We start from the raw sequence: 25,666 nt of genomic DNA, 5'->3' as shown, positions 1-25,666 counted from the left end.
CTCTGAACAGGCTCTGTCACTCAGATGTCAGGTCAATGGGCCCTCAGATCACGTGACTGGGTCCCACAGGGCTAGTTTGTTATAGTTGGCAGTATTGCATCAGTGATGAGCCACTTCCACCACCTGTGATGAACACATGCCACTTCAGGGTGTCAGGGCTGTGCAGAACAGCCAAGCATGTAAGTTCCATCTCTGCCCCTAATTGAGCTAATCTTTGGTTTCAATGGATCAATGTAACATTTTTTCCAACTAGCCTCCAGCTGCTGATGCTGTCTGGACCTCTAGGACCGGAGTTGGTCCAGCCATGAATTAGGACTCTCGGTCATTTCTTTGATTTCATTCCATGTGTCACTTGGAAACACAGAGGAGGCCCATATCACTTATTTGCACAGTGAAAGAGCATGACGTGAACAAAAATGATTTTTAAAATGTATTCTGTTTAATTGTACTTGTTCAATTATAGGCTGTACCAAGAAATGACGGCACTTGCTGAAGTCTATTATTATCAGCTTTAGCACTATTTTAAGGAAGATGTCAAGTACCACAGCTGCTGTAGGCTGGAGAGACTGAAAACACCACCTACGTGCACAGTTCCAGTAGGAGTATAACATGGTGTGAGCAGTTATAATCAGGAATCCCATGAGGGCTGTGATAAAAGCATAGGTATTGAAAATACCTGTGCTTTCACAGGGGCCTCTGTGCTGGAAGGATAATGACAGGAGTAGCCTTCTGCAGTTAGCAGTGTGATGAGATCCTAACCCGATTAGTTTTTTTTTAGAAAATTGGACAGCCATCCATCCATCTTCTAACTGCTTTTCCAATTCAGGGTTGTGGAGCAGCCAGAGCCTATCCCATCAAGCCACTAGTGCGAGGCAGGATACAGCCTGGATGGGACTTCAGTCCATCACAGGGCAGACAGATAGACACACTCACACCAGGCCCAGTTTCCCCAGAAGACCACTAACCTACCAGTACTACATTTTTCTTGTCTTGTTTTCTATATTGCACACTAATAATTTATGCCATATATATAAATTAACACTTTTTGATTACGTCTAGTGATAACATAGGCAAAATAGACTAGACGTATTATAGTCTTATGTTCCTTGGTGGTAAAGAAAAGTATTTTTAGACACAGGATCAGTTCCTTTTGTCCAAGGAACTTGTCATTGACATCAACTAAGCTAGATTTGCAGCGTTTCGCCTGTAATTTTGCTGTAATTTAATATTTTCCAATAATCGTATAGCATATAACTACCTACAAATATGGCTGCCCTCTTTTAATCCTTTAATGCTTTATATTGATCATATTTTAAGCAAGGAGACATTGTGGCCGAAATTTTCCTTGACTTGCGTGTCTTTGTGTTCTAGTTGAAGATGACTAATGTATACTCCTTTCATGTTTTTTTTTTGCTCAAATACAACATTCCTTTCAGCTCACTCCAAGAGCTACCTGCATAATAATTTATTATAATTGTTTAATTGCATAGATTGCATTACATAAACAAACGTTCAATAATACGTTAATATAAAACTTGCATTTCTCGGGCCAATTTGAAGTACACAGAATGACGTATTCATTTCCTCATTCAATAATATGTCTTACGAGTTCGGCTCACCTTGCTGTAATGTGTGCAACAAACTGAAGGGTTATTTGTAGTGCTTCTCTCATTGCTTCGAAAGCATAGTGTATCCAAGCAACAGGCTTTGCAAACTGAGAAAGAGAAGGATATGAATTAGGCTTTTCAGGGAAGCGCCCGTTTTGTGCTAAAATTAAAATGGAAAAATAATCTGGATTACTTTTTTTAGTTACACAATGCACTTCAAATAACCCCCGAGGAATACGGAAGATTACGCTCATCACAATTTTAAATTAAAAATGTCGTTTGCATGTGGAATACAGGTAGGAGTAATTTATCTACAACATCAGCATTTAGCTGGTCATATACAATGCTGATGATGTGTGAATGTGAATAATGTGGGCTTCAAAATGTGTATTATTTAAAAAACGTTATAGTTTATGACTTTACATATTTTGTGCTTAACCCTAGGTGATGAAGATTAATTAACAAATGGAAATTGCAGACAGATTAATCCTCGGACCGGTGTATTTCTTTGATCAGGTATAAGAAATGCTTTATTTCAAAGAATACTCGATAAGGCATTTTTTTATTTCCGTTTTCTATACAAACCTTTGTAATAATGCTTTAGCCTGCAGGATGCGCAAAACGCAAAAAACGTTCAAGAAAACCTATAGAAGAGCTGCCTCCTGACTTGAGATATGTTGCAATCAATCCACGCTTGGCTGCTTTCCTTAGAAGGTAAAAATAATTCTTAAAATAAAAGTGTTTGTGACATGATTTATCACGAAATGCAATATAGCATGTTGAAGAGAGTTGTTCACGTAAAATATTTGGAAGCTATTTCAATAGAGATGGAAAGAGAGTAGGTGTCAGATAAATCAAAATAAATAAATCCTTATCTTTATTCTATTTCGAGATTGTAACATGTAAAACAACCCACAGCTGCCCCTGCAGTTCGGAATTTATGTCCACAAACTGCACGGTTACTCTTGTGAGATGAACTGAATTAAATAAAGGTGCAATTAAGATTATTTGTGGGAAAATCCTGGCTTGCAAGTAGATATATTCATATCGATATATATTGACCTTAACTCGTTACGCTCTTTAAACTGGCACGAAGCCCCCAAAGAACTGCTACATTTACTCTCCTGTGAATCGACAGGGGTAAAAAGGGTGCAGAAGAAGTGGCGGGAGAGGATAACGAAGAAATCAAGTCTAAAGAAGGTGTCAAAAAGAAAGAAAAAACAGCGGTTCTGCCCGAGACGGGTAACGAGCCCGGAAGCGTGGCGAGCCAGGATAAAGACCCCGCTCCGGGCGCCGCGCAGTGCGGCTCGACGCCCGCAGAGGATGCCGAGACCAGCCCCGTCGATGAGTACAAGTACGGCGCTCCGCTCTTGCTAGCGGAGCTGGGGAGGATGCTGGAGGAGTGGGAAGGCTGCGGAGAGGGCATTTTCCCCCGGGGGCTGGTGAACGTCCTCTCCTACAGCTGGAAAGAGCTGACCGAGGGGGCCTTGCACGGCAAAAGGCAGTGGCAGTCGCTGGCGACTCGGGGCGAGAAGCATGGAAAGCAGAGGAGCTCAGTGCCTTCCGACAAACTCTCTGACGACTCCCCGGCAGAAAAAAGCCAGCGGGGCAAGAGCAAAGCAAAAAAGAGAGTCACACTTCAAGGGACCACACAAGAGTCCACAAACGTGTTGAATAAGCAGACAACAGCAACAGGGTCGAAACGTGAGTGCTACCTGTTGGTATAATGTTGTATTCACTTTCTTAGTGCCCTTTGATATTTGAATAGTTTAAAAGCAACTTAGAACCTCTTTCTGAAATCAGTATACAGTATGTCTTATAGAATACATAGGCTTGTTTTACAATGTTTCCAAAGGAAAACATGTTTATCTTTTAAGAGCAATCAATTCAATGCTACAGGGGTCTGCACCCCAACCCAAATGGGGTGTTGATAAAATTAATGCTGTCTGTTTTAGATAAGAAGTTCTCTTCATCAAACAATAACTATATATTCACTTGAATGCACTGATAAATAATGAAAAGTAGTGTAAAACATTTATCATCTCAGAAGTCATAATGTAGAAGGTCATACTTTTGAAAAGAAAAGAAAGCACATCTCCAGTTACTGTCTGTCATATACCACAGGGAGCTGGCAGCTGACCGAGGTGGCATGTAGGAAAGTAGGTCGTCTTACAGGGAAACCACATGCTGTGTCATTGTAGTGACAACACTCAATACTCTATTGACTGCTTGAATCATTTCCTGCCTTCAACGTTGACTCATTCAAATATTAATGTGGTACTTCAGAAAGACAGATGGAGGAGTTATGGTTACCGGGCCCCTAGTATCGTTTGACTACTTTGAACTTCATTGGAAATAAGCAAATGTTTGTTTTAGAACTTGACTGCAAAACAAGTCAGAGGTGCTGGTTGTTTCTGTTGAACAGTATTTGCAGGAAACGGTATTTTCATCCTTTCCACCACTTGTTTGAAACGTAATGTGAGTTGACAAAAAACATGGTTTGGGTTTTCTGGTTTTCACAAATCTGTTGAAGGTGATTCTCAACATTGCAAATATTGACACCCGAGGGGCCAAGTTATAAAGTGAAAAAACTTAGTCTTCCATGACCTAACATGCTCTAATGTATCTGTACCAACTTCTTAAGGTGAGAAGAAATCCAGGAAGTCAGACAACACAACACAACGAGATCATGCAGTAGATTCAGGTAACTATTCTACTATACTAGCTATTGGCAAGTGTATAACTAACAGTTTTATTAACTTATTGTTTCTTAAATGCTGAGTATTTATGATTGATAACATACTTTAGATTTGGCTGTCAAATTGAACGGAGTTGTCTTATTCATTAACTTTGTTGCTTCCCTTAAGGATGATGCTATAGACTATAAAATACTTAGATAAAGCATCTTGTGTTGATTAAAGCATTGATGTGTATATAAATACACATGCCTATATAGCTGGATATACAATATCATAAAGTAAAATTTTCCTCTTTTCCTAGCTTGTATTATATTGGGAGTTTTATGTTTCTGTGATTCGCTGTCAGTATCGAGTGCTGAGCAATGTTTTAAGTACTGAATGCCAACATTTTTGGAAACATTGTATTTCATGAGGGGGTAGCATGGAAATGTGCTGCATATATTTACAGGGCCTATATAAAGTCTGCACCACTTTTCACAATTTTCACCTTTTCTTGCCTTCTAGACTGGTATTAAAATCCATTAAAATATTTGTTTTTCATTGATTTGTCTACACACCTACCCCACAACATCCAAATGAAATCCATATTCCTGTTATGGGGATGTTTTTACTTAAACTAGAAAGTTTAAGAAAACGAATTAAAATAAAATGGAATAGCTGGGTAGTATAAGAAGTGTCCATACTCTTGTCTTAGGAATCCCATATTTGTTCAAGTGTAGCCAGTTGCCTCACAATCCTACACCAAGTTTATTAAAAATTAATTGGCTGCATCAAATTGTAGTGATTTATATGATTTCAGGATAAATTTAGCAGTGCTAGTAGTTTCCCTCTTCCCTCTGGAACCAATGAACTTTCAAAGGAAATCCAGGACGAAGCCATGGAGAGGCACATTAGAGATTCGAGAATGGTATAAAAAAGTGTCACTTGAATCTCAGTAAAGAGAATTATAAATGAAGTTAAAGCTACATGACACTGCCAAGACCGTGCCGAGATCAGGCTGTCCCTCAAAACTGGATGACCAAGCAGGAAGAAGACTGATCAGAGAGTCTACCAAGAGGCGAATGGCAACTTTGAAAGAGCTACACTGGTCAAAGTGTGCTAAGTGACTCCCAATATCTCAAACGCTCCTCAGATCTGACTAGCATGGCAGGATGGAAAGAAGGCAGCCATGACTGAAAAACAGCAACGAAGCCTTCAAGTTATACTGCCAAAATGTTTGGTGGTCTGACAAAACAAAGATGGAGCTTCTTGACCTAAATGCAAAGCATTACGTTTGGCGCAAACCGAACACAGCGCATCACGCACAGAACAGCAGCCCAGCTGTGAAGAGTGGTAACGGCAGCTTCATGTTATGGGGGTGTTTGTCATCAGCAGGGACTGGCGCACTTGTCAGGACAGAAAAGAAAATGAATGGAGAAAAGTGCAGGAAAGGCCTTGAGGGAAACCTGCTCCTCTGTAAGAAAGCTGAAACTTGGACAGATGTTCACATTTCAGCATGACAGCAACCCAAAGCACACAACCACAGGAGCAGTGGAATTGCTGAAGAACAGAAAGGTATATGCTTATGAGTGGCCCTGTCAGGGCCCTGAGCTAAATCCAATAGAGAATCTGTGTCATGACTTGAAGACGTCTGCCTGTCAGTACTTCCCAAGGGATTTCTCTGAGCTTTAACAGTTTATAAAGAAGAATGGTCAAATATTGCAAAGTCTAGGAGCACAAGATGGGTAGAGACCTAACCTAACAGATTCACAGCTGCAATTGCTGCAAAAGGTGCTTCCATCAAGCATTAACTCAGAGGTGGTGGAGACTTATCCAGTTTTTATATTTCAGTTTTGTATTTAAATCCGTATATTATATATGTTTGATATATAAATATATTTTCCTAAAACATTCTCTCTTTAAAATTGTAGAGTATGGTGTGTATATAAGATGAAGAAATCCTTTTTAAATGCAACTGACACAACAAAAGGTGAAAAATGTTCAAGGGTGTGTAGACTTTCTAAAGGCACTGTTTATTATTCCCGTGCACCTTTGTGCAAATATTTAGTTATGGTGTGTTAGATTATATATTTGTGTGATATAATTTAACACAAGTTTCATGGCTCTCAGCTCAGGTGTCCCATTTACCAGTGACCATAAGTTTCTCCATGTCTTCAAAGAACTGTGAAGAGCAAGGTAATGCAGGTCAACTGAAATGTGACAATTAAAATGAAGAAAATTAAATATATTAGTATGTTGACAGGGCATTAAGAAAGGTTATAAAGGAGAGGAGGCTATTTGGCCATCTAACCCATTTGATAGTTTGATAGTACTTAATTAATCCAAGGATCTCATTCAGCTGTTTCATGAAAGCCAGGGTATGAGCTTCAACAACATGGCTGGCTAGCTTGTTCCATACTCCCATAACGCTTTGTGTAGAGAAATGCCTCCTAGTCTCCCCTTTAAATGTGCTTTCACTTAGTTTCAACTTTTGTCCTCTCGATCATGTTTCATAGTCAGTTCTGTAGAAACTGACTGGGTAGACTTTATCAGTGCCTTTGAGCACTTTGTACACTTGTATCAGGTCCCCTCGTATTCCTCACTGTTCAAAACTATAAAGCTTCTGTGTCTTCATTTCGTTACTGTGGGACATTCCCTTAATCTCTGGACTGTGTCAGCTTGCTCTTCTCTGGAATGATTCAAGAGCAACAATATTGTTTCTGTAACACAGAGACAAAAATTGTACACTTCATTCTCACTAGTTTGTTATTCAGTTTTAACATAACACCCCCTGATTGACATTCTGCTCTTTTAACTAATTGACATAACCACTCAAGTCTTTTTCATTAGTAGCTTCTTCTAGCTCTACATTTCCCATTTTGTATTTGCAGTTTTTGTTTTTACTACCTGCATGCAACATCCTGCATTTTCAATGTGATCTGCCAGGAGTTTGTTACTTTAATCTAAATCTCTTTTTAATTTTATTTACTGCTTCTACGGAGTTTGCTAATTCTCCTAATTTGGTATCGACCACAAATTTGACATGTTTACTCATTATTCCAGAATCTTGAATATAAAGTAAGAATTCCGGTTGTCCTAGTATAGATCCCTGTGGTGCTCCACTAATTACATCAATCCCCATACAGTTGATAGGTTGAACTTGTTAGTTTTGCAGATAAAATAAACATTTCTTAAGTGTGATGTCTATTTTTCCCCAGTATTTTTTCTTTTGGTTTCAGTTCATATGTACTGTGCATATAAAGAGCAAGAGAGAACTCTGAGAGTTTATTCCAGGACTGTAAATTATTATATTTAACTTCATAATCATTAGAATATAGGTGGTAAAGGTGGTATGTTTCTAAGTATTAGCCTTTCCACAGACAAAGTGAATCTAGTCCTTATCTAGGCGTTGTCACTGAATGATCTGTGATGCGGTTTGTGTTATTTAGGTTGGATTGTCCTGCAGCAGGAACCGAAGCCTGATGACCCAGAGTGGACGTCACTGTGTGGATGGGCTGTAGACAGACTTCGACTTGCTCAAGTGCCGATGCATGTGGTCTTGTCCAGTAGTCAATATTACAGAATGGCATATTCATCAGCAAATGCACTGCAGCAAAGCAAGAAGCTTTGTCTGTCTTTGGAACGGCTATGTTACTTTAACGTGGGTAACGTTGCTCAAGGGCTGCACAGTGGAGCAGTGGTTAGCATGGCTGCCTCACAGTGCTGGGGCCCTGGGGTCCTTATTTCTGGACTTGGGGTGCTATATTTACAGGGCTTGATCTTGCCATGTTTATGTGGGTTTTCTCCCACACGTCCAAAAACCTTTTATATCAAATAGGTTTGTGTCTGTGTCTGTGTCTGCCCTGTGATGGACTGGCGTCCTGTCCTGGGTGTACCCCACTTCTCTCATACTGCGTACCGGGATGGGCTCTGGCTCCCCTGCAACCCTGAACTGGGTGAAGCAGTGAGAAAAGGGGTGCATGGATGGTTTTTATTCAGTTATTCCTCCTATGAAAATTATATAACCAACCAGTACTAGTTTTATGTCCCAAATGAAATATCCAGCGATATTCCTGAATACTTTCTTTGCTTACAGTTTCACATTTCTAGGATGATATGGTATTTCTAGGTGGCAATCAGTAGATTAAAGGAAAGCAGGACAGAGCAGAAGAAGGGATGGTTGTAATATACCGTATTTCTGGCACTTTCTTCTGCAGAAAGGAACAAATTGCGAAGATGGAGGAACAAGGATTCACCAAGCCAATCCTCCTCTATCATTATGGGGATGCTAGAAAGGCCACCATTGCCAAACACAAGAAGGAGCTCAATAAGAACTGCCTGTTTGCTCTTATCAATGGGAGGCCTTGTCTTCCTGAACTGAGGCAGGAGGACAAATCATTACAGAAACTGCACTATCGAATCAACGATGGAACTTCATTCATATAGTATCCTTTCTCTTGTCTGTATCAGTAAAACAGTGTGCAACCGACTTAAGTGTTGTCAGTTAGTGTGCAGTACTAAAGATGGTGTCAAGCTCACATTTAAATGTGTACTGAGGTTATGTTCAACCTGATGTTTGAACTATATATATATATTTCTGTTTAAGGATAAACTCATTCATTGCTATATAAGCAAAATTGGTTCTGTAGGCAAAAACCAATTAGATACATGTAAAAAAGTATCTGTTTTGTTCAAGCTGCTTGTACTGTAACTTTACGCAAACCGATTGAGTTTAAGTAGTTCTCTGAAGTACTTAAATAATTTGACACCATAAAGTACGTTACAACAAGTAGAATTGACATATATTTCTTTTTTATGCAGTCTGTTATGTTTAAATTGATTGAGAAGCAGTTATAAGGAGAAATTAACATAATCTCTAGTACACATGAATAATCAATATGACATAAATTATTAAGAAATTCTTAGTGAACAGTTTTATTCTGTTAGTTAATAAATCTCATGCAGTCAAAGACAGAATAAAATCCAAAACTGTAAAAGTAAGACGGAGCATCAATCTGGCATTTGTATTGCAAAAGAAAAGGTAAAGGTTTATTTGATGCTGAAAGGAAAAGAAAAGAGACAATTTTTCGGCTGTGGAGCCTTCTTCAGGTGTGACACCTGAAGAAGTTGAAGGAAAATAGATGGTCACATCTGAAGAAGGCTCCACAGCCAAAACATTGTGTCTCTTTTCTTTTCCTTTCAGCATTGAATAAGCCTTTACTTTTTCTTTTTCGTACTCATGAGTGGTTATTTAACGAGGGATGAGTGTAGTTGCACACCAATAGAGATGCTTAATTCCCATAATTCAACACTATCAGTTACCCCTCAGGACGCATTGCTGTCTGCCAGAGCCACTCCGGACTGGCCAGTGGTGGATACTACACAAATGTTTTCAGTGACTCCCCTGACCCAACTGTTGTTGCTGCCTTCACTGCTTTTGGACATGGTAGTGTCTGTCATTATAATAGGTAAGTGCTGCCGAGATGTAAAACAGCACGCACAGTCCATAAGACTTATTTAATGGACCCTGATTTAGCACTAATACTGCACTTTTTTCTTTAAATGAGCATCAGTTAGTCCGGGATAAGTGTTAGTCAGAGTCTTCAAAACTACTGCATAGACTCAACACAAAGTGAAAATGAGCGGAGCGTAAGACAATATTTTGCTTTTCTTATCACAGCACAACTTACAATCCTTTACTTAGGCTTTCCACTGATATTGGTGCAGTTTATTTGGTGTTTTCTTACTGTTAGTCCACAAGATAAAAAACCATTCACACGATACCTGAAGGAACGAAATGTGATTTTCCTCATCCCCACACAAACATGGCTGAAATCCCGAAGACTCTTTAAAGCCTGCCCTCCCTTGCAGTGACAAGGTGGCTGTGGTGTTCGACCACACAGGGGGGATGATGTGTGAAGAGGACGGCACGGTGAGCAAAGAGTGGAAGTGGACCCAAGGAGCTAAACTGAACGAGCCAGTCGTGACCCAGGTATGACGGAGGAGATCCGTCCCTCTTGCCACCAATGTGTTGATGCAGCTCATTGACAGAAATAGAGCTCAGAGGGAATTACATTGCAGGAGAAAAAGCTAAAAGTCCATAAGGAAGACTTATGGTTCACCACAAGCCTGTACTAGGCTATGGAAAAGAGATGGACATATGGAAGAAATGATTTCTTGGTGTGATCTTTTGCTTTTGCGTTTACTAACTTAGTCTTGGAATATATATGTAAATAATTTAAAATCCACATTTTCATACATAGAAAGTTTTGTGAGGAACGCCATGAACACGTGTAACGCCATTCCATCCTCCTGGGTTTTTTTCTGCCTTTGAGATGTTCTGGCTTTTCTGCAGGTTAATGATTTCATCACTATTCGAGTTGCCAGCCCATTCTCAGCAAGCCTTTCTTACCAGGAACGCCAGGAGACGATACAGTTGTCTCTTTCTCCGCTGGCCAACACCACTCCGCCAAAGAACAGTGACCTGGTGAGGCTTCTGTCTGTGCAGAGCGACTTTCTCTCAGATTTCATTACATTAAGCACAGTGGTGCTCTATCTGAACGCCTGCCTATCCCATTAGGGTCAGATTGTGAGTGAAGGAAAATTCTCCTCAAACACAGCTCGACAGCTTTCGAAGGCTAACAGAAAGAAGACGAAGGAACTTGAGGCGAGGAAAAAATTCATGGCGAAGAACCCTGTAAGTATATTTCTAAAAAAATATAACCAGATAAAGAAAGATGTACTGTGTACCCATGAAACAATGATGTCATGGACCTGAAATAATTATTGTACTCCACACACAAGGTGAAAAATTATACAGTGATATGGAGCATTAAGTTAAGGAAAATAATTTAATACACAGAAAAATACAAATAAGAATTTCTTTAGAACCAGATGGTCACTAAATCTTCAAGTGCGTTCATGGAGATGGTGAAGATGTTGGAAACCCTGGAAGAAGAGCCTGGTTATCAGCGGGGAGTAAAGGCTGCTCGGGAGCTGAAAAAGCTTCAGAGGAAGATCCAGAACATTCTTGACGACTGGATGGAGCACTATCGCATTGCTACAGGCAGGTCAAAGCATGTCTTCACTCCTCAGCACTGACAGAGAAGAAGAATACAGATCTTACTCAGACTCATTCCCAACAGATTTGTCCATTAGAGTGAGATGTTGTTGATGTAAGCTAACGTTAAACCACACTAGCCAAAATATCGGGAACTCCCGTCAAATAATACTGTACTGTATGCCGTATCTCTGAAAATGGCGAGGACGGCCTGAAAAGTATGTGGTATGTATTAACAAAGATTTGAAAAATTTGCAGTATCAACCTTAGATGAGGTTGTGATGAGTGGGATGGGGTTTGGGATTCAACAGGACATTCTGCCAGGTTCACTAGGATGCAATAGGTTTTGACACCTGGAATTAATTCTGACCAGCAAAATGCTGCTCAAGCATGACCTTCCTCTAAAAATATCCAATCATTTGACCGACAGCTCCTAATATTTTGGGTAATTTTTGAGTAATTACTAATTTATAGGTTGCATTACTTCACATTTGTCCGTATTCTGTATCCCATCTTTTTTCCAAAGACTCACTTGAATGGAAAGATCAAATCTTTTTTATCCTTTATCCGCTCCAATTTTTCACTGGTTTGATTTCCCTGCAGGAATCAATAGCCCAGATATTCACAAAATGTCTGATGTCCCACAAAAGATTCTGCTGAAACGCAAAACTCGGTCAGCAGCTTTGCCCACACTGCCTCCCGTTGGTGTGGAAGAAACATTACAACCCGCAAATGGCAACACTGAGCAGAGTCCCTCTCGTTACCTGTCGGCACCAGCACGACACAACCTGTGGGACCATCCCAGGAGTGCTTCCAAGTCACCAAGGTAATTGGAAGCTGCATCTTGGATCTCAGTGGGCAAATGTTTGGATGTTTGGGTAGAGCCATCTGGTTTAAAAACACAGGAGACGGTTAATTTCCTTAGTCCCATATCCATTGCTGAAGGTCATGAATCACGTCAATGGCGTGCGTTTTAGTATTACTATACAAGTGTTTCAAGATCACATTTGTTTTCTGCAATCAATGTTGTTTTTCCATAAGGTGTGATATCTTCCGGCATGCAGTTTTTGAAAACAGGGGTTTCTGAATTAAACCTCAGAAATGAATGTTGTTCATAGTCACTTTTCATTTAGTTTTTTTTTTGTGTGTGCCAGAAAACAATATCTGAACTAAAACATCCAGCCCCACCTTAAATCCTGGTTTTAACTCGGTAATGAATAGTTCATCTTTTATACCAAATGCTTTTCTTTAAAGCTGACTGTGGGCAAAGTCTTAAGAGAGAGGGTCTGTGTCGTGACTGAATCAGAGTGGTACCTGAAGTCCAGTGTCTGTCTTCTCTCTAGGACAATCTCTACGGTGCAGAAATACGAGAAGGAGGAGCAGAATCTTATCTCTGAATCCGGAGCTCTCCGGGGTCCCAGCATCCCCAGCCTGGAGTAAGGAGACCTTTCTGGAAATCTCACAATGGGATGCCACTTAATTATTGTGCTTTTATAACTTCCACATGGCCTACAATGCATTTACAGCAATTTAACGATTCTCCCAACACAAGTGCTTTGTGTTCTGTAATTACATTTTTAGAATTCTTTAAAAGAAGTGTTCTCTTTAATGTTTTAAATATCATTAGGTCATGAGATTTTCAACATGTGTTTCTCTGTGGTCTGCTGCTTTTGGGGACTCAGTGTTAAGAAGGAGACATTCCGGTGGTTTCAGTTGTTAGTCAGTTACTATTAGGCTCAACAGGAGGAGCTCCTGGAGTCAAAGAGAGGCAGGCTACTGTGTCGAAAACATCACTGTCAAAGTATTACCAGCTTCCTCTTTTTGATGTGATGATTATGTACTGTTTTAAAACATTATATGTAATTTCTCTAATTTTGTATAATTTCAGAGATATACAGTGCCTTGCGAAAGTATTCGGCCCCCTTGAACTTTTCAACCTTTTGCCACATTTCAGGCTTCAAACATAAAGATATAAATTTTTTATTTTATGTGAAGAATCACCAACAAGTGGGACACAATTGTGAAGTGGAACGAAATCTATTGGATTTTTGAAACTTTTTTAACTAATAAAAAAATGAAAAGTGGGGCGTGCAAAATTATTCGGCCCCTTTACTTTCAGTGCAGCAAACTCACTCCAGAAGTTCAGCGAGGATCTCTGAATGATCCAATGTTGTCCTAAATGACTGATGGTGATAAATAGAATCCACCTGTGTGTAATCAAGTCTCTGTATAAATGCACCTGCTCTGTGATAGTCTCAAGGTTCTGTTGAAAGCGCAGAGAGCATCATGAAGACCAAGGAACACACCAGGCAGGTCCGTAATACTGTTGTGGAGAAGTTTAAAGCCGGATTTGGATACAAAAAGATTTCCCAAGCTTCAAACATCCCAAGGAGCACTGTGCAAGCGATCATCTTGAAATGGAAGGAGTATCAGACCACTGCAAATCTACCAAGACCTGGCCGTCCCTCTAAACTTTCAGCTCAGACAAGGAGAAGACTGATCAGAGATGCAGCCAAGAGGCCCATGATCACTCTGGATGAACTGCAGAGAACTACAGCTGAGGTGGGAGAGTCTGTCCATAGGACAACAATCAGTCTTACACTGCACAAATCTGGCCTTTATGGAAGAGTGGCAAGAAGAAAGCCATTTCTCAAAGATATCCATAAAAAGTCTCGTCTAAAGTTTGCCACAAGCCACCTGGGAGACACCCCAAACATGTGGAAGAAGGTGCTCTGGTCAGATGAAACCAAAATCGAACTTTTTGGCCACAATGCAAAACGATATGTTTGGCGTAAAAGCAACACAGCTCATCACCCTCAACACACCATCCCCACTGTCAAACATGGTGGTGGCAGCATCATGGTTTGGGCCTGCTTTTCTTCAGCAGGGACAGGGAAGATGGTTAAAATTGAGGGGAAGATGGATGCAGCCAAATACAGGACCATTCTGGATGAAAACCTGTTGGAGTCTGCAAAAGACCTGAAACTGGGACAGAGATTTATCTTCCAACAAGACAATGATCCCAAACATACAGCAAAATCTACAAAGGAATGGTTCACAAATAAACGTATCCAGGTGTTTGAATGGCCAAGTCAAAGTCCAGACCTGAATCCAATCGAGAATCTGTGGAAAGAGCTGAAAACTGCTGTTCACAAACGCTCTCCATCCAACCTCACTGAGCTCGAGCTGTTTTGCAAGGAAGAATGGGCAAGAATTTCAGTCTCTCGATGTGCAAAACTGATAGAGACATACCCCAAGCGACTTGCAGCTGTAATCGCAGCAAAAGGTGGCTCTACAAAGTATTAACGCAAGGGGGCCGAATAATTTTGCACGCCCCACTTTTCATTTTTTTATTAGTTAAAAAAGTTTCAAAAATCCAATAGATTTCGTTCCACTTCACAATTGTGTCCCACTTGTTGGTGATTCTTCACATAAAATAAAAAATTTATATCTTTATGTTTGAAGCCTGAAATGTGGCAAAAGGTTGAAAAGTTCAAGGGGGCCGAATACTTTCGCAAGGCACTGTAGCTATTTCTCCTTGAGTGTGAGTGGTTTCCACATGGTCACTAAGCACACCGACAGTATGTGTCACTGTCCGCAACCGAATTGGCAAAGAAGACATAAAAATCCTAATAATTTCCATTTGTAGCCTCAGCATTGTTTTGCAGAAGTGCTTTAAAAAGAAACTGCAGAGCTTTTAGCTGCCCCTCACGTGTGAACCTTTTACGGTCAGCACCCATTTTTAGAGCGAGCCCTGACACAGCGAGCCTGATCAAAGACAAAGCAGCTGCAGTCTTAAGGACAGGCTTTCACTGTGAAGAGCTGAAAACAAATCTTGCTTACATCGTGTGCAAAAGCTGTGTTCTGCTTAGAGAAATCGAAATCCTCTGGTGCATCCCAAAAAACAGGCACGTGTATTGATCCTGGGGCCTCAGAGAAATATCCCAGTGCATATAACCTCCCCATTCCCAACAAGGCCTAACATAGAGATAGAGCGTCCTGGTTCTGAAAATGTCAGAGTACTCACAGAACGTACAGTTCCAGGTGTCTTACAAACAAAATGGGAATGCAACGGCACCAGACTACTGAATCCATGAAAGGGTTCAAAGACTTTTAGCTCGTGGGGTGACTGTTTTTCTGTTCCCCAAGTCCTGTAGTGTTCAGAAGTCCCGAGAGAAGCCGAGCGCTGCCCCTCTCCTACCAGCCCTGTCCCGTGCTGCTGAGGGAGGCAATGCTGGGGGAGGGGGAGAGGCGGATGTGCAGGTGCAGCAGCCACCAGATGCCCTCCCTGACGGACCTGGAGCTGGACGCCTTTGTCCGCGGCCAGGCGCCGTGTGGCCAGCAGATCCTGGTGGTGTGCGTGAGCTCTTCCGCCAGGCCGCAAGCCCATCCCGGCATGGGTGTGCTGGAGGAGCTGTACGAGAAGAAGAACAGAAACAGGAGCATGCCTTGCACACAGGTACTGCAGCACCAGCGTAGGCACGGGACCACTGTGGTTTCACCCCTGGCCCAGGCAACTAGGAAGACCCTCATCGCTTGTGTAGCCACTGGGGTCATTAATATTTGCGTTGGCCTCCTTAACCAACAAAGTGAACTGTAACTTCAACAAGAAAAATATGTTTCTTTGTCTGGGGATATGATAAAATAGCATATCATTTAATCTTTTCTGAGTTCTTGTTCTCCCAAAACTATTACACTTTTAACCCTTCGGCAATCTGGAAACTGCAGGACTTGCAGGACCACAAACCTCTATGGTACTGTATGTACACTGCAAGATCTCTGTGTTCACCTTGATTTTGGTATGTCACGGATGTTCTGGTACTATTTATCTGTGAATTTATCATTTATCGTGGAGCCATTGCATGCTGTAGCTCAACGATGGGGATGAAAGCAAGTTTTTACTCCAGCATGACATATTATATACTCACTGGAATCTGTCCATATTCATGTTTAGATTTTATCTGCACTGATCATTTCCAACATGTCAATTTGAGAGCAAGGTCGTGCCCATTCCACATGTCTGACACACGTCCTCTGCCAACAGTGTCGGCTGGACTCCTTTCGGTTGGTAAAGTACGATGTCTTCACTGCCGACACTTGTGCTGGCTCAAACCCCTGTCTGCTGGTGGAGCGTCACAACGTGGCTCCGGGGATGTTTTTGGTACGTCACCAGACCGTTTTCTGTCCCAGCACAGAATTCCTTTGCTTTTACCCTTTTCCTTTTCCTACCCAGGTTAAATTTCTAACAGATATCATTCCCACTTACGTTGACTTAGAACGCTACCAACGCCCATGCTGTACAGTTATGATTAAAGGGATTTCACCGCATCGATATTTTCATGTAAATGATAACTAATGCCTATTTTTGCTTTTTCCTCTCTCTCATATTTAATGGCTCTTTCTCTTACTTTAGAAATCTGAAGTCTGGATAGAGTTAATCTGAAACGAAATCCTAATTCAAAGAGAATATAGCAGAAGGATATTGCTATGTTGTGTGGTAGGCTGAAACGGTATGAAGTACCGGTAGAGACTAGTGAGCTCACCAAACGTCTCGGTAATGACTTTACCGGTAAAGTGCATACTAAAAGAGCATTTAAAGACCATCTGATCTAAGAAGGTGTAACATACTGATATGCAATCTAGAAAAACAAACAACCAAGAGGCCATGAGTGGAAACAAGGTGGAGTTGCAATTAAAAGTTAGTGTCTTTATTCCATGATGGAACAAGCTACCCAGCCATGGTGTTGAAGCAGACACCCTGGCTTCCTTCAAGAAATGTTCAGATGGGATCCTTCAGTCAATTATTATTACCAAAACAACCAAACTGAACTTACTGTCTTGCTGTCTAACTGCCAAAATGGCTACAGTCTTCTCCATTGTAACCATGTCCATCTGCAGTATACCCCGAGCTTTGTGAATGTTTGTAGCCTACAGAAATCTAAAGTAACAGATTAAAACACAAACAAAATATGATTTTTTTAATCATCTGTTTTCAAGGTACCACAAGAGTTTTGTACACATTACATAGAAATTACAAACTAAAAATGTAAAACAAAGTATACACTCATTGTTTCTTGTCATGATGACATACAAGTGGCCTGTAGGTGGCACAATTACAGATGCCAGAACTGAAGGTGAATAGGTAGAGATCTGAAAGAAGCTGTAAGACATTAACCCTAAGGAAGTTACTTTAACATCTATTACTCTTACTTTGTGCATTATATTAGCATTTGTATGACAGTCATAAATACAATTTCTAAACACTTTGCAGATAAGTACTAACTGAATCGGCCCAAGCTTGAAATGCAAGATGTTTTTTGTAGTTTCACTTTACACATTATTTATATAGTAAAACAAAGTTACTGTGTAGGTACAGTATGTGTATGTGTACTTGAGTTCAACAGTGAAAAAATGGCTTACTGAGTCAACACAATTTCAAATATGTTTTTATTGCACAACACAGATTTTTTTTCTACCACACGGATTCTGATATTTATGAGTAGTGTCATGAATTCTGAAGTGTGACTTCCTTAAAATGTGACTTCTAGTGAAGTGATTCAGTTGTTCCAGTGCCAAGAAAAGAAGTCATCCAAAGTCCAGCAGTTGTCTTGATTTTTTCTTAATGATTAACTACAGTGCACTGGATGTGCTCGGTTCTCACCAGAAGAGGCAGCACTGTCCACTGATTTAGTGAGCTGAGACGTTTGTGAGGCATGGCCAGTACTAACCTGTCAGCGCTTTTACACATTGCCTCCCAGAACGCAGGAGGTGCAGACATTTAAAAACATGTGTTGTGCATTATATCATATTGTCCTGTGAACACTGAAGCTGAAACTCTTAGAAGAATGTTGGTTTTGTAAAGAGATGTAGAGCTGTGGAGGCTTTATTGAGATACTAGATGAAAGAATTAAAAAAATAGAGGAAAATGAAATAGAATTGATCTGAAAAAAACAAAATGTTGCTACTGATGAGTTTGGAGGAGACTTGAGAAGCAAATAACAAAGCTTTCCGAACAGGGTTAAAAGCGTGATTTGTTTGGGAGTTGGGGAGTTAAAGCATGAGTTATCCGGGGGTTTGCTAAGAGTAACATGACCCAGTTCCTGTTGTCGGTGCCCTGTTGTGCCGGATGGAATGGGAGAAATGCTGTCAGTGTCTCGGGGCAGCTGTCTTTCTGAGCTTCTAGCAAGGGCCTGCTGCCAAAAACACAAACCACCTTCTGTCACCAGGCTGTCCTGAGCGCTGAGGAGCTCATTTACCCCACAGAGTTTTTCAGAACTGCGTGACCTGGAGTGTTTCGTGTTCAAGTTGTGACATTTCTGTATATATAATCAAACTGTTCCTTTTTCAATAAAAAAATCTTATGATAAGAAACATAACACTCATGATAAACAAACTACTAACTTATACACTGTAATATCTCTTTTCCTTTGAACATCTGCATTAATTACAATTTCGCATTACTTCATGTTTGTCAAGTGATTTCAGCCTAAAGAAAACAGTCCCAATTCCCGAAATCTCCTAGTTTAAATATATGAGCAATACATGTTTCTGTACTGTACATCCTTTTTAATGTCTTTCAAATAGAACATCCTGGTTTCATTGTGGTAAGCTGAATGGCTTGTGTACCTTGCCTTGTGTCCATTACTACTGGGATAGGAAGCCCTGTATTGGGTAAAAGGGTTAGAAATTGGATGGGTAGAAGATTATTTATAGCTTAGAATATATACTTTCAACAATTCAGGACTTGCACGAGTGCAGTCATGTTAGGAAATAGGATGTCTCTTGCAGTTTCAGTTTGGTATGTGTGAGTGCACGTTAAGCGTGAAGTCATTTGGCCTCCAAGAGCTATAATCAGGGTTTTTCCTGTGGCTGGATTTAAAGCAGATCCTTTATAAATATTTTATAATGCCTATCAGGCATTCAAAAGCTAAGCAGGAAAAAAAACAAGCACATTTTCCTTCAGTTACTGATTTAAAGTAAGACAGCTTTTGATAAAAAAAAATGTAAACACACTTCTCAGCTACAGGTAGTATCTGTAAGTTCCTATTATAAACAGCCTGCACCAATTCACGGTCTTGCTAATCTGGTTTATGTTTTTTCATTGCTGTGCTCTAATTATAAAGCTTATTTACATCATGTTAACCGGACTGTAACGTGCTAGTGAAATTTAGATAGGGAGTCTTCTAGCTCTGCACACTCCCATTTCTGGCATTAACCCAAACTGACGTTCTTTTTCAGTCCTGATATTTTTCTCTTCAAGTGATTCATGGCCCTTTGCAGTAGTTTAGAAGCAGTAACCAAACCGAAGAACGCAGGGAAGCTTACAAACCAGAGGTCACTTGGCTCATCTTGCTTAAAGCTTCAAGAATTCCGTCAAGCTTTTTCCTGAAGTCCTCTTCAGTAACATTAGGAGTTGTTTTCCGAATCCCACAACAAAGAAGACTCTGTATTATCAGTTCTGTGTGACCTATTGTGGGATTTACAGTGGAACGCAATAAAAGAAAAAACAGTATATCATGGAGCAAAGATTAAAATTCAGTTTATTTGCCATACACACAAGTGCAATGAATTGCTTATGCTTCTAAAGCAATAGTGCATAACATAAGCAATTATAAAGCCTCAGTTTTTAGTCACCAATATCTGTGGAATCAAATAATATTGATCACCATTTTCCAAATGAAGACTATTTAAGTTTTCAAACCTCAAGCTTCTCTAATGCCTTCCGATGTGTGCGTGCTGTTTGAAATCCTGTCTGAGCACCACCCTGGCTTAGATGAGTCCAGGAAACAGATTAACTTCATCAAGTGGTGCCCCTGAGCACCTGTATTTCCACTTGATACGCTTGAAGTGGCTCTGAAGGGTTTCTGTTATGTTTTTAGGCAGATGTTTTGTCCTTGGTCTGTCGTTTCTGGGCAACTGGTTAATGGTGGACTTCTCTGGTTTATTGCTTTCCACAAAAGACTCAAGGAGAAGAGTCTTAAATACCTTCTTTTAGTTTGAATTTGGATTAATGTTTCATGTAAAGACTTGATGTTTTATATAGCTAATGCGGGATATGCACAGAAAGTACTTGGTTTGGTATTTGAAGTATTTACTACTGTGCTATTTGTTTTTAAACTTTTAAAAGTCCCCAGCTTTAAGAAATAAGAAACCACTAATGCAAGTGTGGGAAATGTAGCTTTTTAGGTACCCTTGGGAACGCACAGACATTTTGTCTAGTGCTGTTCCAGTAAGTGTATTTTGGCTGATGGATCTGCCTCATGAAATGACTATTAATACAATATCCCAAGTTTAAGGGTGTAATTTGCCTGAAGCATCTAATGTTACAACAAAAACATGCGGTATGTGAGTGACTGCCTTTCTGTAAGGTGTTGGATTGCATTAAAAATAGAAATGTAATTTTCCTCAGTTGTTTCCTTGTTCGCAGATGTACATTAGTGGAAAGCTCCTGTTTGCTGACTACATCTTCAATGGATACAGCAGCTCAGTGAAGGATCTTCAGAAGCAGATTGCCAAAACACGTGGAGACTATCGTATGGGGCACTGCCTTCCCGCCGATTTTAGATTCAGGTATCCTGCAGCTTCTTATGAAAAAGCCCAATTATGAAGTCAGTGCGACTCCTTTCTAATAAGCAACCAGTAGTATGTGAAATGCTTTGTATTGGAGAGAAGAGTAAGGAATATGAGTATTGAGTATTTGCAGTTTTTTTTTTTTGCACCGGCCTCTTGTCTTTAAACTCAGCCATTTTAAGTGATTAAAAAGATTGCCAGTTGCTTCAGTGCCAGGTGTTGTAGGAAGTGTTCCCACAAGGTGTTTTCAGTCACTCACATAGCTTGAGGATAATACTGTAGTAAAAAAACTCCAGCTCAGCTAATAAAGGTGCTTGCTCATAGCATGGACTCATGGTTGGCTTGCTGCCCGTACCAAGTATGGAGTGCCACCAGGACGGTCTGAGCTAGAAGCTGCCCGAGATCTCTATGGTTTCCTGCACAGCAGAGACTCCTGGGATCAGCAGGGTGCCTGTGAGCTTGCAGTAACGTCAGTGAGAGAAACTCCTCTCCTCCAATCTCCTTTTAGTCATTCGGTCTGATACTAGTGAATGAGATAGAGGGACGAGTATTTGGCGAGGCTTCCCGGGCTGAGGGGGTGGCAGCCCAGCAGTGCGGATGAAGCTGCCCAGACACCCTGAGTGTTGCGGGGAGTGGGCTAAGGGGGCTAGGGACTTGCTTGAAGGGAGTAGTGAGCCGGGAAAGATGCATGTGAGATATGAGAAGGGAAGTCCTGGTTAGGTGGCTTATATGTACTGTATGAAGACGAGCGGAAGTGTGAGAGATTGCGTTCTAACTTTCCAACCAAACGTCTGTTACACAAGCCATGTGTCAAATAATGAATGACTTTAGGGAGTGCGTAATTCTCACCAGGTGGTAGTACAGCTGTATCTGTAAACTGAGCCGAGTGGCAGTGAGCAGTTATAAGTTGGGAGGACATATAAATAAAAAATACTGTACGTAGGGATTTGAAATAAAAAATGTGCCTCTGCTCCTATTGTGCTTAGTAAAAACAAAATCTAGACCCCTTTTTAAAAATATATTAGGGAAATTGTTAAACTAGTTTTAATACTTACAGAACGCCAGGTACTGCACTGGAATTTCTATCATGTTTTTTTACAACACCCCAGTACATCTAAGATTTGCTGTCATACTGAAGATTTAGAATGCAGCTTGAAAATCTTCCTGACGAAGGACGTATTTCTGCTTGTCAGTCCTCAGAGGGAGGCACAGGAAGGAGTCGGTCCTCCTGTGTCCCAGGTAGTCCTGACCAGAGGGAGCAGTGCCATTCCAGAGCTGCTGTCCCATCAGAGGACACTCACCTACAAGCCACTGACAGGTACCTGGTCACTGTTCTTCTCACAGAGTGGGTTAGGCTGACTTTACACCCACCTGCGGCCACAAGAAGAATGTCGTCTGTGCTATAAAACACACACGTTAGAACAGTGATGAATCAGTGTTGAAAAAATGACAACTCTTAGTAGTTTTACAAAACTGGAAAAATCTGAAAATATTTCCACAGAAGCAAAGACAAATTATTTAGTCTGCAGTGAAACAAGTGGTATTAAATGTGTCCCTTTTCTGAAATCCTAAATGATAGGTCGAACTAAAAATTTGCAAAGGTATCTTTCTCTTTTACAAAGGGCCAATTCTGTAATTTTCAATTTTAAAGACTTTCCAGTTTGAAAGATACTGAAAAAATCTATTTAGTGCTGTTGTAATATAGTTTTAAATTTCTAGAGCACAAAATCTGCCTATTTTTGTTGGTTCTTGCTGGTGTAACTTAAAGGTGGTACATTGTGCCATAAAAGTATGGAATTCAAGTTTGCAAAGCAAGAACAACAAAAAAGGCAGCTTGTAATGTTAGTATCACAGCCTCTACATTTAATGTGTAGGAATCTCAGCAGCTAAGCAAAGCTGGGCCAGGTAAGTACTGTGATGAGAGACCTCCAAGAGCAACCAGGGTCCTGCTACAGGTTGTGGTGGTGGCACTCTCCCCCATGAGCCCGTATTTTCAAGCCATCGCCCCAGTAGAACTGTTCAGCAGACTAGTTATTATCCTGGGTGTCCTGGGTAATAGAACTCCTGAATTGCACAGTCTAATTCACCTAAAGTACCCTTTTGTTTCAGACAGAGGTTGTTTCAGCTAGTGAATAGTGGACAAAGTGTTTTTTATAGGCTACATCCTTTAAACCCTATTTCTGTAATATTTATAATCAGTAGTTTTTTTAATTCAAAAGTCATTATATAATTGAATAAATGCAGTCTAAGCACCGAAATATACGGTACATAATAAAGCATGAATTCTTTATTGCATGGGTTATTTAACTTTGTAATTTAGAGATAAAAACCAAACACTTGGTTCCACGATTGAAGAAGTGAGATGCCCAATGTAAAAGCTCTTGGAGGTTTTTCCAACCACAGTATAAAGTCTGACAGTTGCAGTATAAATTAGTCCCACAGGCATGGGAAACAGATTCCATCTTGGAGTCAGAAAAGCTCAGGACCTCACCAGCGATCCGGTAGATCACACAATTACAGATGCAATCTCAAGTAACCGGCCTGAAAATGGGTCTCTGCTGGGGGTTCCAGCATCTGCAATATCTGATGCCGGTTCCAGCTGTTACTGTTCTTCACTCCTGCTTGCTAGCCCAGGAACAGGTGAGGACAAACACTTTGCAGTTCCTTCTTGTGTTACAGATTGCCGTCTGCCCAAGAGTTTGTAACCTACACCATGTCCAAGAGAAGCCACCTGCTCTGCGTCCAGAAGAGCCCCCCAGCCCCCTTCCCTTCCCTTCGCCCAGAGAAGTGCCTGCAGAGTCCCAGGCCTCACAGGCCGATGGCCGGCTTCTCTCCCAGGCCCTGACCTCCTCTCACCACGGCTCGGAGATGCAAGACCGACCTGCGTACTGCACCAGTGGCACCCTGCGTTTAGATTTGACGCCAAAATAATGAATATCTGCATCTATAGCCTAAGGCTTAGTGTTTGTGAATGCTGTGCGTCTGGAACCAAAGACATCAAGGAGTCTACTAAAATCCATCCTTGCTTCGCCAAGCTGTGTTAGAAGAAAAGTCAGACAATATTATTTCAGATTATGCAGAATTATACGAACTGAGTATTTGAAAGCAGGCATGATGAACCAAAAGAACCAAAATAAAGACATTTTAAATGTAATGAAATCTTCTCAAGTAGGTAGCTGCATCTGTGTGTGTAGGCTACAGAGGAACAGATAAAGGTTTGTTCCATGCTGAAAAGAGAAGAAAAGACACAACATTTTGGCTGTGGAGTCTTCTGAGGGTGTATCAGGTGTTTGTTTTTTTATTTGTTACAACTGAGGGAATTCTTTGATGTCATTTATAAGATTACTTCTATAGATTTGCTTGCTTGGTAAAAAATTAAATAATATATTGCTATTTTAATGTATCATTTACATTTACAGTGACGACCATTTTTATAGTTTACCCCTACTGAAGGACAAATCTGCTTATAGTAAACCACGTTAAAAGCAGGAAACTAATTTCTGGGTATACGTTACCTAGAACAGTGTTAAACAAGAAGTTTGCTTGTCCTGTGGAATACAATTTAAAAATGGATGGTGAGATGAACATTTTTAAAATAATATTTCCAAAAATAGGACAAAAACAACTCTGTCCATTTCCCTCAACCCACCAAAATCAGCACCATAAACCCAGTTTCTTCCAAAACAGAAACACAACTATGATATATATAGGAACGAGTAATAGGTTTATTCCATGCTGAAAAAAAGAAGAAAGAAAACACGTTTCAGCCATGGGGCCTTCTTCAGGTGTGAAGGTCTTTAAATTATGAGATATAAATCTCATTAATTTATGAGATGCATCCATTCTTTAACTCAGGGGATCTCCAGCCCTGGTCCTGGAGTGAACTCCAGTCTCTAAATCTTACTCCTTCTAAATAGTCTCTAAATTTCTTAATTTAACAGGGTCTGCTCATACCTGAAGAAGGCCCCATGGCTGAAACATTGTGTTTTCTTTCTTCTTTTTTTTCAGCATGGAATAAACCTATTACTTGTTCCTTTGTAGCCTACACATGCTGATGCAGCTACCCACCTGAACTAGGATATATATACACACACTGTAGGAAAGGTTTGCACAAATGATTTCAATGAATTTGCCAAAAATGAGATTTCGTGGCTTTAATGTGTCCCTCTAGTGAAAAGACAAACTCGTAGTGATAAAGTATTTCCTTCTCCAGCTCTGTGTGCAGTGACGACACGTGTTTTGTCCCCCAGCTGAAATGTTGGTTGTGGGGACTACTGGAGTCAGTCTTCTACAGTGGAAAACACAAATGGCTTTACTTTAAGTCTTCACGATAGCACACACACACACACACACACACACACAGTCATTTGAAATCGATTTAGAGAGCTGGACTGATCTGAAGAGTGTCTATTGGGTTGGGCTCCTGACTAGTGTACATTCAGGGGGAGTTTGCATGTTCAGTTATGCTAGGAACTGGCTCATCTCCACCACTTTTATTGGACGCAGGCTGTAGAGAACTGGGTGAAAGTCACAATCATTTTGTTCATGCACAGCACTAGTCCCCAAGTTAAATCATGGTTTAATTTTTCCTTTGAGAGGTGGCTGAAGGAAAAACTAATTGTAATCAAACTAGAAATGTTTGGCTGCCTGGGTCCTGGTGTGTTGTTCTAAAGAACTAGAACAGGAGGGCATTGGCTGAACTCACGCAGAAGGGAGAGGGAGCAGGTTTGTCAACTTGCGCATGAGGGCTG

The 25,666-nt window shown here is 40.6% G+C and overlaps 1 protein-coding gene across 2 annotated transcripts; it reads left to right on the top strand.

Annotated features, from left to right (window-relative positions):
• The first annotated feature begins 1,674 nt into the window (after positions 1-1,674).
• On the top strand, positions 1,675-25,117 carry LOC148655100 (uncharacterized). 2 transcript variants are annotated; one of them, XM_088645262.1, is made up of 20 exons: positions 1,675-1,903; positions 2,052-2,123; positions 2,212-2,321; positions 2,746-3,311; positions 4,252-4,311; positions 6,416-6,481; positions 7,735-7,838; positions 8,507-8,730; positions 9,604-9,753; positions 10,157-10,277; positions 10,641-10,772; positions 10,866-10,982; positions 11,174-11,351; positions 11,949-12,171; positions 12,689-12,781; positions 15,495-15,804; positions 16,390-16,506; positions 20,773-20,915; positions 22,109-22,233; positions 23,595-25,117. In XM_088645262.1, exons 2-20 carry the CDS (start codon positions 2,073-2,075, stop codon positions 23,618-23,620), a joined length of 2,916 nt encoding a protein of 971 aa, XP_088501388.1. In that variant the 5' UTR covers positions 1,675-1,903; positions 2,052-2,072; the 3' UTR covers positions 23,621-25,117. The 2 variants fall into 2 exon arrangements, with proteins under 2 accessions (XP_088501388.1, XP_088501387.1); XM_088645261.1 differs by having other exon boundaries at positions 1,676-1,903; positions 7,735-7,834; positions 8,503-8,730.
• The last annotated feature ends 549 nt before the right edge of the window (positions 25,118-25,666 follow it).

The sequence above is a fragment of the Lepisosteus platostomus genome, chromosome 9 (genome assembly GCF_059453375.1).
Source record: "Lepisosteus platostomus isolate fLepPlt1 chromosome 9, fLepPlt1.hap1, whole genome shotgun sequence".
Taxonomy (NCBI): Eukaryota; Metazoa; Chordata; class Actinopteri; order Semionotiformes; family Lepisosteidae; genus Lepisosteus; species Lepisosteus platostomus.
Note: the sequence above shows the minus strand (reverse complement) of the source record. Positions and strands in the feature narration are given on the sequence as shown.

Coding starts and splice junctions, on each gene's coding strand:
- LOC148655100 (XM_088645262.1), top strand. CDS start 2,073: ATGGAAATTGCAGACAGATTAATCCTCGGACCGGTGTATTTCTTTGAT. Junction 7,839..8,506: donor TTGCTCAAGTGCCGATGCAT/GTGGTCTTGTCC, acceptor TTCTGCAGAAAG/GAACAAATTGCGAAGATGGA. Junction 16,507..20,772: donor TGGCTCCGGGGATGTTTTTG/GTACGTCACCAG, acceptor CCTTGTTCGCAG/ATGTACATTAGTGGAAAGCT.